Source organism: Diadema antillarum, unplaced genomic scaffold (assembly GCF_040938485.1).
Source record: "Diadema antillarum isolate AM-2024a unplaced genomic scaffold, OU_Dant_1.0 seq00000750_RagTag, whole genome shotgun sequence".
Classification (NCBI taxonomy): Eukaryota; Metazoa; Echinodermata; class Echinoidea; order Diadematoida; family Diadematidae; genus Diadema; species Diadema antillarum.
Window position 1 is genome coordinate 177,364 of NW_027271644.1, and position 12,874 is coordinate 190,237.

General features: G+C 37.2%; 1 protein-coding gene across 1 annotated transcript in view; it reads left to right on the forward strand.

Moving 5' to 3' along the window:
- The window catches only part of LOC139738511 (calcium-activated chloride channel regulator 1-like), a 55,147-nt gene that overhangs the window by 14,243 nt on the left and 28,030 nt on the right, over positions 1 to 12,874 (forward strand). The window contains exons 4-7 of the mRNA XM_071649137.1: positions 166 to 337; positions 1,547 to 1,679; positions 11,167 to 11,297; positions 12,387 to 12,608. Coding sequence (XP_071505238.1) covers positions 166 to 337; positions 1,547 to 1,679; positions 11,167 to 11,297; positions 12,387 to 12,608 — 658 coding nt within the window. The remainder of the gene's footprint in view (positions 1 to 165; positions 338 to 1,546; positions 1,680 to 11,166; positions 11,298 to 12,386; positions 12,609 to 12,874) is intronic.

A 12,874-nucleotide genomic window follows, 5' to 3' on the forward strand; every position in this document is an offset into this window, starting at 1 on the left:
TATTTAATTCCCTATAGCGCTTCACATCAACGTTTTCCCAATGCATTAACAAATAAAATAAAAATATCCTCCTACCTCGAGTTCACGGGTGACAGTTGTGGACCGCAAAGCCACTATTTTGTGAGAGTGACTCACTTACTTTGTCTTCTTTATCTTGCTTGATAGGTGTCCAGATGAGAGCTACTTTAATATGTTCAGGTACGTGGAGCCATCTCCAGGCTCTTATAGGCCTTGCTCTGGTAACCCGAGCGACGGTTACGAAGAGGGCTGTGTATCAACCGTGAGGAGCCGTAACGGAGCAACAGCTTCCATCATGTTTGGAAACTTTCACCCTCAGGTTAATACTTTCACACGTTTGTTTGTTTGTTTGTTTGTTTGTTTGTTTGTTTGTTTGTTTGTTTGTTTTTTTCAAACATTCATCAGCTCTGCCTCAATATTTTCATTTTCGACTTCCTCCCCCTCACCCAACACTTCTTTTTTCGTTAGTTTTGAAATGTGGTGATTCGAGTGTGAAGTTCTTTGCTTGTCTTTTTTTTTTTGACTGATGTACCCGTAGACGTAGAACAAACATACAAACAATACTTATTTTTGTCTCGTTTTCCCCAAGACATTTACTTGAGCGTCCATGTGGGAACTTCATCCCCCTTCTTCCCCGATTTGTGTGCTTTTTCTTCGTTGTGTGTAGGCGTGCGTGACGATTGTGTTTACAGTGCTTGCGTATGTCTCTGGCATGTGCATTTATGTGAGCATGTTTTCAATAATCATTTATAGCGGAATGCACGACATGGGATCGAACTGGTCCCAAATTCACATAGACGGTTTAAATTTACTCGTATGGATGATTGCCAGGTGCTTTTGATACACGAAACACACACACACACACACACACACACATGCACACACAAACGAGATTCATCCTTTGTGGGCACTTACTGTCAGGCGCATGCGCCTTGTATAGAAGCCACACTCGTTTTAATCCATGGACTGAATGTCAACCATAGATTAAGATCAAGGATTAGGGATGACCTCTAATTCCTGGGACAGCAGTTCGAAAAAAAAATGGCGGGAAATCCTTCTCTAGGTAGGATGATCACGAGTGGTGCATATATTTCTTGCAAAATGAAGATTGATTTCATTTGTCAAATTCACTCGATAATTGTTCCATGATATCCTTTCAAAGTAAACATTCACTAATTCGATTCTGGTCCCCATGCCCTCACGAAAGAGAGTAAAAAATGGAATATTATTGAAATACTATGCATCAATTTACTCTTACGAGTTTACCACTTGAAACATTTTGTTATTGAATGTTATACCATTGACTCTTTCCTTCATTTACCTTTCAGATTTTACCATTCAAAGTACCATTCAAACTTTCTAGAATTGGAAGATCTAATTTGCATATTGAAAGGTAAATGAATGGTAACACTCAAATTTACCTTTCACCCCTTCCAAAAACATTTCAGTGATCAAATTGATTTGGTCAATGTACGTGTCCTTAGTACTTAATAACACAATCATAATAGTTATCGCCCTCTCTTTCTAGATTGAACATTTTTGTAGCAATGATACAAGCGATACAAGTAATCTGCATAATCGCGAAGCCATCAACAAACACAACCGTCTATGCGACTCAAGGAGTGCATGGGAAGTGATGCTGGAACATCCGGACTTTAGAGGTATGGAGACGGGGTGCACGTCACGAGACCGACATCTACGAGTCATACAGTCCGCGAGTCATCCAGCTCACAAGTCATACAGCCCATGAGTTATACAGCTCAGTACATAGAGTACATTAGTCAGTGTTAGTTCGACACTAAGCTAACAAGGCCCACGAGACCGACACATTAAAGGGACTGTACAGTACTGGGTGAGGTGGGGATTCATGTTTTTACATTCCTAAGTGAGATCATGAGAAACCTCTTATGAAATATGAAAGAGCATGTAATTTTAAGAAGGATTCAACGTTTATTTGATGAAAATTGGTTTTCAAATGGCTGAGATATCCAAAAAAGTGATAATAATAAAAGACTACAGGCCACAACTTTATTATGATCTCTTTGTTTCACCTTGTTTTTGGATATCTCGGCCACTTCAAAACCGGTTTTCATCAAATAAACTTTTGATACCCCTTAGAATTGCATGCTCTTTGACATCTCATAGAGTAGTTTCTGAATATCTCGCAAAACATTAAAAGCTAAATTCTCACCTCGACCAGAACTGTACACACCCTTTAAGCCCAGTTTGTATCTGTCGAACTCGTGGGCTGTTTTTAGCTAGTATCGAACTCATGGGCTTCATTTGCCTAGTGTCGAACCCATGGGCTGTGTGACTCGTGAGCTGTATGACTCATGGACCTGTTTTCAATGTCGAACTCGTGGGCCGTATGACTCGTGGGTGTCGGTCTAGTGGGATGACCCCATGGAGACGATCTCAAGCAGCCTTTGTAGTCTGGTAGGAATGGGGGGTCCCCATGCACCCCCCGAACACATTTTTTTTCACTTACTTTTTTGTAACCCTTAGGGTGTCTAGTTAGTGAATTTTTTTGTTCCCAAGAAAAAATCGTGTCCCATGGGGGTCATTGGCGGCCATCTTGGCAGCCATCTTGGATTTTCAGGGAAATTCATTATTTTCCATAACTTTTGAACTACACAGCATAAAATTATAAATAAAGCATTTCTTCAGGGTAAACGTAACACGAGGAATCATTTGCAATGGTTATTTACATGATTAAAGCAAGTTTGAAACAAGAAAAGCCTACAATATGCACATTTTGGTGTCATTTTCACCTAAAAATACCCAAATAGTTTAACTTTTGAATTACACAACAAACAGGGACAAATAAAACAGTACTTCAGAGTTGATGCGGCATGAGGAATAGTTTGAGATAGTTATTTACATGATAAAAGCAAGTTCCATACAAGACAAGTCCAAAAATGCGAGGAAAACCAGTGTCGTTTACTCTAGAAATATTCCAAAGTTGTCCATATACATGTACATGACAATCTCATACCTTCTAAGAGTAACTAACCACTTTTTCTTAACAGTCTGGTAGAAATAGGGGGAGGGGGGTCCCATGCACCCTTCTTTTTCTATCCCTTAGGGTGTCTATTTCATGATCTTTTATTTGTTTCCAAGTAAAATCGTGTCACATGGGAGTCATTGGCGGCCATCTTGGATTTGCAAGGAAAATCATTAATTTCTATAACTTTTGAACTTTCAAACATACAAGGAAAAATAAAACATTTCTTCAGGGTAAATGTGACATGAGGAATCGATTGAGATGGTTATTTACACCATTAAAGAACGTCTGATACAAGGAAAGTCCAAAATATGAAAAATTCTGTATCGGTTACACCGAAAAGTACCCAAATAGTTCAACTTTTGAACTATACACAACATACAGGGACAAATAAAGCATTTCTTCAGACGAAAAACAACATGAGGAATCAATTGAGATTGTCATTTACATGATGAAAGCAAGTTTGATACAAGAAATGTCCAAAAAAATGAAAAAAATTAAGTGCTGTTACTCTGGAAATGGCCCAAATATTTCATGCTACATACATGGCAAATTGCATACTTCACAAAAGTGACTAACAACTTTGTCTTTAGATCATTGCCCAAATAGGCCTTTTTTTGTTTGGTATCAAAAATAGAATCTGAAGAGAAAATTAATTTCAAGCATTGTCACCCCTCACTTGGTGAAATCGAGTAAGAATGTAAGCACTATGGTAATTCATATGCAAATACAAGTGTACCCTTAAAACAAGTGGTCAAAGGAGGTGACACATGATGATAATGTTGATCACAACATGTGAAAGTGACTAATGGACAAAGATAAAACTTGAACTGAAATTTAACACTCTTTGCGCGTTCAATTTCGTTTCATTTTGTATTAAAAAAGAGTTTGAGTTGGGATATTTTCAAGGAAACAATCACCGTGCCAAAATGTCGAGCCGATTTGAAAAATTTAGATGCCAAAATGTTTCCATTTACACTCAGGATAAAAAAAAGCAATTCATTCAAATGTATTTGTTTAAAGCTTATTGTCCGAAAACAAAGAGAAAAATTTCATTTGATAGCCGGAAATCTACCCTGTGAATAGGGACTGTATATCAATGTGGATTGCTGGTACTTTAATTTAGAAATATTTGCATATGAATCGCTTTTGTGATTACATCCTGTATGCATTCAATTCAAGTTCACATTGATTGGAATTAAGTTTTCTTTCGAATTCTGTTAAAAGTTGTCTAATACAAGACACAATATCCAAGCTATTATCAAAAGACAAAATGATATTTTAAATGGGTTAGTCAAATACCGATTAGTGTTTTCCTGAACACGGTCACGTGATGGAGGTACATTCGTTATGTTTGCCCATGGGCGAACATTCTTGTAATGTTCTCCAATGGGAAAACATGTTCACGTAACAAATGACAGGACTAGGACCGCACAGCACTTATAACCTCCCTCAGTAGCATTTAAAGTATGTTCCCTCCGCCGCCAGTCATCATCTATTATATCTTAACATCTCTGACGTGTGTATATGCTTTTCATGAAGTATACGGAATTAACGTAGTTATTGAAATAATGCCTCCGGCACCACTTCGTGGCGGAGGCATAAAAATAAAGTAACACAATATGACTTCACTTTTCTAAAAGTATTCTGAATTGTCATCCTGTGTAACTGTACAAACACAGAAGCGGCTATGCGATATATCAGCTTTCCATTTCACACTTCTTTAATGTCTAGTCATCATCAAAACGATCATTGTAATCAATGTCTGGCTCCTCTTCTTCATCCTCCTTCATCTCCTTAGTAATTTTCTGAAGCAAGTCAATGAGGGAAGTCGGAAAGATAGGGCCACTTGACCACACTGGCTCCATCATAACAAAGGCTATCTTCTGCCATCCTTGTCCAGGTTCAAATGGGTCATATACAGAGCATCAGAAGATTGGTTGGTCAGCTCTCTTTAAGATGGCAAGGCGATGGGTCACACAAGGTGGATGCATGAAGAAATCCACATTGGAGTTTGTCGTCATTTGTTCGCCCTCTCCCATCATCTGCTTTGGATGCTGCTGCTGTAAATAGACTTCTCCGGCTCTTATGGTCACACATTAGGCATGTGAATGCTCCATTGTCTTCTGTCACCTCTTACTGGCTCTACAGACCATCCATCACCAAGGTTTAAGTGGGGGACATAAAACATTGGCACATTTTAAAGTCATATTCTAAGATTTCAGCAGTGTTCATTAGTATGTAATATTGAACAATTTACCACATTTCAGTAAAATATTGCTGAAATTATAATATTAGAATACTCTCACTTGAATGCTGTTTGATACATGGGGTGGCTTTGTAGATTCTTTAGGGGTCCAACTTTGCCCCTACTCTTGAAGGCACTTGTTACATCTTCCCCTGTAAACACATGTAGTCCAAGTTTTGTGGTACAGTAGCCAGCTCCCTTTGATTCTGTATGCCAGTTCACCAACATTCACAATCTGGCAATGCTCGACAGTCTATTTATCAAGGAAGATAGTGAGGGTGACGGAGTAAGCATGGTGCAAGAAGATCAAGAAAATGTCTGTGTCTGGTGTCCTTACCACAGCTGCTTTGTACCCAACCTTAATAGTGGAATACTAGAGGCAGAGCGCTACCCTGGTGTCCTTCTCCTGGTTACAGCAGCTCATGGATAGAGCTTATTGTCTCGTGGGATGAATAATTGAGTGAACAAAAAGAATGTAACAGGAATCACTTAAGCTTCAGAGAATGTGATTTCCGTTACATTCCTTTTGTTTACACAATGATGTGTTCCAGGAGACAATGGTGCGATATCCATGAGTGACTGTCTAACCAGTACAAGGAGACGGACACCACCGTGACGGTCGTGCTCTACCTCAAGTGCGCTGCTAAGCTTGGGTATAAACAAGGTAGCTTTGGTGAGGAATCCAGACAGACATTTTCTTGATCCCCTTGGTCCATGCTTAATCCATTCTACAATGTAGTATCTTACTTAATAAATGGACTGTCGCATATTGCCAGGTTGTGAATGTCAATTAACTTGCATAATCAATAGAGTAAACGGGAGCTCATTACTGTACCAAAATACTTGGACTGTATGTGTTTACCGGGGAAGATGTAACAATTAAAGTGCCTTCATAGGTTGGGAAAAGTTGGACCCCTAAAGAATCTACAAAGCCACCCCACATGCCACATAGCATTTAGGTTGGGAAAAGTTAGACCCCTAAAGAATCTACATAGCCACCCCACATGCCACATAGCATTTAGGTTGGGAAAAGTTGGACCCTTAAAGAATCTACAAAGCCACCCGACATGCCACATAGCATTCAGGTGAGAGTTGTTTGATATCATGATTTCAGAAATATACTGAAATCTGATAAGTTGCTCAGTATTATATCATAATAAACACTACTGAAATCTTAGAATATGACTTTACAGTATGCCAAGTTGAGTGTTTTTTCCTCATAAATCTTGGTGGTGGGTGGTCTGTGGAGCCAGAGGTGACAGATGCATTGAAGCATTCACATGCCCAAAATGTACAGCAAGGCCAGGGAGAAGTCTATTATAATGGCGTTCGCAGCATCATGCTGAAACAGATGATCAAACCAAGGTGGATTTCTCCTTGCTCCCACCTGGCAGAGGCAACCTTATTTCACACTTTCAATGTCTGAACCACGTGAACCACCTTGCCATCTTCAAGCGATCTGACTAGCCAATCTTCTGGTGCGCTACCTCTTTAATCCAGGACAAAGATGGCATAAGACAGCCTTCGGTATCATGGATCCGATGTGATCAAGCGGCCCTACCCTTCCCACTTCCCTCATTGACTTGCTTCAAAAAGTTACTGCGTAGATGGAGGAGGATGAAGAGGAGGAGCCAGACATCGATTACAATGATCGTTTTGATAATGACTGGAAATTACAGAAGTATAAAACCAAAAGCTAACATATCACTTACCACATCTGTTGTTTGTATGATTGCACAGGATGAGAATTCAGAATACTTTAGACAAAGTAAAGTCATATTGTGTTACTTTTTTTCGATATACGTTAATTCCATACTTTATAAATAAATATATACATATATATATATATATATATATATAGAGAGAGAGAGAGAGAGAGAGAGAGAGAGAGTGAATTTCTGGCCGTCAAGTGAAATTCATATGTTTACTTTCAAACAGGAAGGCTTTAAACAAATACGTTTGAATGAACCATTTTTAACTTAATCAGTGTTAATCTTAAATACGTTTTAATGATAACATTCTGGCACCTAAATTAGTGAAACCGACAGAGCATTTTGGCACAGTGATTTCTTTTATGAAAATACCATTACTAAAACTCTTCAAATATAAAATTAAATGAAATAGAAAATGCATGGCACAAAAACCTACATTTTTTTCAAATCTACCCAAACCCAAAATTCAAACCTACATTTTAGGTTTGAATTTTGTCGATTAGTCACTTTCACATGTTGTGATCAAAACTTGTTTGTTCACCTCTTTTGATCTACTTTTTTAGGGGTATCTTCTAATTTCTTTTCGAAGAATTCCGATTCCCAATAATACACTGTCAAGCATTTTTCTCGTGCTTGTCGTCCCGTGACACGTACAGAGTAAATTCAATTCTATTTGTATTACTTCCGCATCTTATCTTTCTATTTTTCCATATTTCCGTATCCTTTCCACGCATCTCATTATTTTTTCGATATAGTTTTGTCGAGAATCGCTGAATTTGTTTTGCCTTTCTGTCCGTTGTATTGTCTTTCTCTTATGTGAGCCTTGTCTTGTTCTGTCTTGTATTTTAGTCCTCCTTTATAAGTGTTGTCGTCCCAGTCTCGTTTTATGTTCATTCGCCTGTGTATGTGTGTGTGTCTGTTACTCTGTCTGTTTATTGTTCTTCGAGACTTTTTTTCTATCTGACTTTATTCTCAAAATTTCCCCCTCTTTGCATCAGTTCATTTCTATTGACATTCTGTACCTGAGGGGCTCACATTCTACAAGCATTGCCTTTTTAGTGGGTCCCTCATTTTTCGATATTTTGTGTAATGTTATATCGTCTATATCACTTCAGTCAATTTTCATTGCAACATATATGTTATCTCACGGTTTGACAATTATGTTTTCTCAATTTTCCTTTGTTTTGATTATATATTATGTAACCTTATTCTCTGTTACCAAAGAAAGTGAAATGTTTATGTTCTTCTTTTCGAAAAAATGAAATAAAGTTTGAATTGAATTGAATTGAATCTGCATATGAATTGCCATCTTGCTTACATTTCTCATTTGATTTCAACAAGTGAGGCGTCAAAATGCTTGGAGTTGCATGTTGCATGCTTTTTTATACAAAACACCATATTTGAGCTATGGTCTAAAGAGAAAGTGCTAAGTCACTTTTGTGAAGTAGTTTGTCATGTATGTATACGGATTTTGGGTACTCTACAGTGTAAATGACACTTAATTTTTGTATTTTAACCATCTCAATCAATTTCTCATGACACAGTTACCCTGAAGAAATTTTATATATATCTCTGTATGTTGTGAAGTTCAAAAGTTACAGAATTTACTGATTTTTCTCTCAAATCAAAAATGGCCGCCAATGTCTCCCCCCCCCCGACATGATTTTAACTTGGAAACAAAAAAAAAAAATCATCATATAGACACCCTAAGGGATACAAAAAATGAGGGTGCATGAGGATCCCCCATTCCTACAAGACTATTAAGACTTTAGTGGTTAGTCAATCATATGAGGTATATATTTGTCATGTATGTATATGGACTATTTGGGCAATTTCTAGAGTAAACAACACTTTTTTTTACATGTTTAGATTTTTCATGTATCATACTTGTTTTAATCATGTAAATAACCAGCTAAATCGATTCCTCATGCCACATTTACCTTGGAGAAATTATTTATTTGTCCTTGTACGTTGGAAAGTTCAAAAGTTATAGAAATTAATGATTTCCCTTGCAAATCCAAGATGGCTGCCAATGACCCCCATGTGACACGATTTTTACTTGGAAACAAAAAAAAAATCAAAAAGACACCCTAAGGGATACAAAAAGGAGGGTGCATGTGACCCCCCCCCCCCCCCATTCCTACCAGACTGTTAAGAAAAAGTGGTGAGTTCACTCTTAGGAGGTCTGAGATTTTCATGTATATGTATATGGACTACTGGGGAATATTTCTAAAGTAATCAACACTGGTTTTCCTCACATTTTTTGACGTTTCTTGTATGGAACTTGCTTTAATCATGTAAGTAACTATCTCAAACGATTCCTCATGCCGTATCAATTCTGAAGTACTGTTTTATTTGTCCCTGTATGTTGTATAATTAAAAAGTTAAACTATTTGGGTATTTTTCGGTAAAAATGACACCGAAATTTGCATTTTTTAAGGCTTTTCTTGTTTCAAACTTGCTTTAATCATGTAAATACCCATTGCAATCGATTCCTCGTGTCACGTTTACCCTGAAGAAATGCTTTATCTATAGTTTTATGCTGTGTAGTTCAAAAGTTATGGAAAATAATGATTTTCCCTGAAAATCCAAGATGGCTGCCAAGATGGCCGCCAATGACTCCCATGGGACACGATTTTTTCTTGGGAACAAAAAAATTCATTAACTAGACACCCTAAGGGTTACAAAAAAGTAAGTTAAAAAAATGTGTTCGGGGGGTGCATGGGGACCCCCCATTCCTACCAGACTATTGCTGAATGAAAACTCTTTCTCTTCTTCTTCTTCGCTATGTTTTCGTCGTCTTCTTCTGTACTACTTCTGTGTAGTTTGATGAAAACCTAAACAAAAATAAATAAAACGTGTATGATTTCATCGTATAGAGTCCGTGCTATAGAGTATTCCGTGCTATTTAAAGTTAAATCATTAAAGTTGACAATTTCCAAATGAAATATTCTTATTCAATATAGATCAGTTTAGGATAGATATGTTATTTGCATTTTGTTTACCTAGTCATGTATAAGTTATGTTAATGGATAACTCTTTTCCATCTCTGTATTTACTCCTTAATGTGATTCTTACCAAGAACGCATTGTTTATCTGATACTATTCATTCTTTCGTGCAATGTACATAATGTATTTTGTACTATATTTCTTAACTTGTGGTTCTCCACATCTTGGCTGGTATAAACCTACTTTGTATTATGTATCGCCTTTTTGTTCGATGGAAGTGAAGTGATTGAATTGAAACAATCAAGCAAACAAAATGGTATATTTTATATTCGTACACATGCGACATGCTGATGCAACATTTGGAATATATGGCAATTATAAACCATCTCATTTTTTCATGACAATGTAATATGTATTTCAGCCACATGAAATAAAGTTTAGGTGAGACGATGATTTTATCGGCTCACTTGTTACCCGTGCAATTTATACGCAGATGATCTTTACAAAATGCATGTTTGACAAACTGAAATAAGCATAAACAAGAACAACAAACATATTCTCGTTTCTGATAGCCTAACAATGACTTGCGAGGAAAACGATCTGAAAATTACGTAACGTACTTGTACAAAGACCAGTCTTGTTGTGCATACTCTCGTGAAGATAATAAAGAAACTTTCATATTTTGGACTCTTCTTATTATTGTGGATTCTGAATTTTAATCTTAAATTTCAAATTGACTAAGGCAGGTAATATTCTTTGGACCGAGCCCATAAATGACTTGTTCATATTGGTTTGGTTTGGTTTATTTCTGCATTTTCTTTCTCCAAATACAATAACAAATGAAAAGAAAGTGATGCAAAGTATGTAAAAAAGAAGAAGACAGTATAACATACAAATCAATATAAGAAATATCAATTTCATAACAACATCAGTCTGTAATAACATGAATCAAAGCAACATATCAAGGCACACTGTATCTATATATGAACAAAGGAGAAATCACTACAGGGGACAGTCATCATAAGCAGAGCTTGACGTGGATGAGGCCCTATCTTATATATATATATATATATATATATATATATATATATATATATATATATTACAATACCAATAAATCTACACAGAAAACTCTTAATCTTAATGTTATACAGTACCAAACACATTTTGCTGAAGAAAAATATGCAACATTGTCACACTGAGGACATATCTATTTTTTGGCGTGTTATCTCAAGACACACCGAGTTCATCCCCAAACCTGACGTCTGCTGACCTCACTCCAACCTTCAACCTCGTTCAGTTCGAGTTTGCAAGAGACGCTTGTAGAGTTGTTTTGGTAATCGATACATCAGGAAGCATGAGCACTGTAAGTTAAGTCCTTATTTTATCTTCAAAGTGATAATTTTACATAATTTTCTATCATGACCTTGGTACAGTTCCCATAATTTTGGCTCTTCGAAACAAAACAAAACACTAATGACCCCTAATAGACAAAACTACTAGCTCTACCCTTAACCCCCATCCCTAAGGGAGCTATTCATATTTTGGGTTGTAATTTATATTCATAATAATTGCCTCATCCCCACCTGTGACACACCCAAACACACACACACTTGTGAACACGCCAAGGAAACCCAGGGGACCGAAAGTCCCGAGGAATGTTTACAAAATACTAGAACCATGAGTGCATTATAGAGTTGAGCATGTTCAAGTTCAAGTATGGTGCCATGCAGTAAGTGCATTACTCGAGGTAAATAGGGTGATATGCCGCCCTCAGGACCTTCTTTCGGGTTTTTTTTTTTGAGGGGGGGGGGGGGGGGGGCTGGGGACCAATTTCTATATTGCTAAGTCCTTCTTTAAAAATGTATGGTTCAATTTTCACCAGGATGTATGGGCATTATCGGTCAGATGTACAAATGGGAACCATGCCCGGAAGTAGAGAATTTTCATTAAAAAAACCCAAGATGTTATATAGAATCAGATGTTATAGACCTTTTTTATAATTGCTATATTCTTCTTGGATAATTGTTAGTCTGAAACAATGAGTGAAAGGTGAACTTGCGTCGTACTCAGGTGTGCTCAAGACTCACTGAACGTCTATTCCCTCTTCTTCTTCTTCTTCTGCTTCTTATTTTATTTTGTTATGTTTTAATTTTGGGAGGGGAAGTTCATCCTGACTTATCTCTTCAAAGGTGCATTTTGCACGGAGCAGAAAAATGAAAATGATCAAAACATTATCATAACATCTTAATAGCCTCTTTTCTTGTATGTCGAAAACTTATGAGGCTAACGTAAAACAACAAGGGCACTACTTTAAAGAAAGAGATTGGAACCTTTACAATTTATGCGCGCCTTACAAACTTTACACATTTTTAGAAAAGCGGATGATAATCATTAGAATTCTTGCAATCTCGTAGAAGACCTTATCATTTTTTTATTTAATTTCTTTCAATAGAACAACAGAATAACTCGCGTTATCAGCGCCGCTACGACATTTGTGGACCTGATTCCCCTTGGGTCCTGGGTTGGCATAGTCACTTTCACAAATTCAGCATCAACCAGGCACGGGCTGACTCTAGTCGCCAGCGAGACGGAACGCGCATCCCTCAGCGATGTCCTGTCCCTTGGAGCTAATGGAGGTACTTGTATTGGATGTGGTCTAGAGAGAGGTCTTCAGGTAAGAATAATGACCTTTAAACTTCCGTAAACTTGCGTAAATATTCAATCTTGAGTGATACACGCCATTAAAACCAAGACAACAACAACAACAACAACAACAAAACAATCCGTAAATATTCTTAGGAGAATGATAAACTCCTGATAAATTCAAATTACAACAACAACATCAGCGACATCCGTTCAAACAAGAATATCATTGGACTTTTAAATCTAAAACATACATACTCAAAATCTCAATGTTCAACCTAGCCTATTTGTCATGGT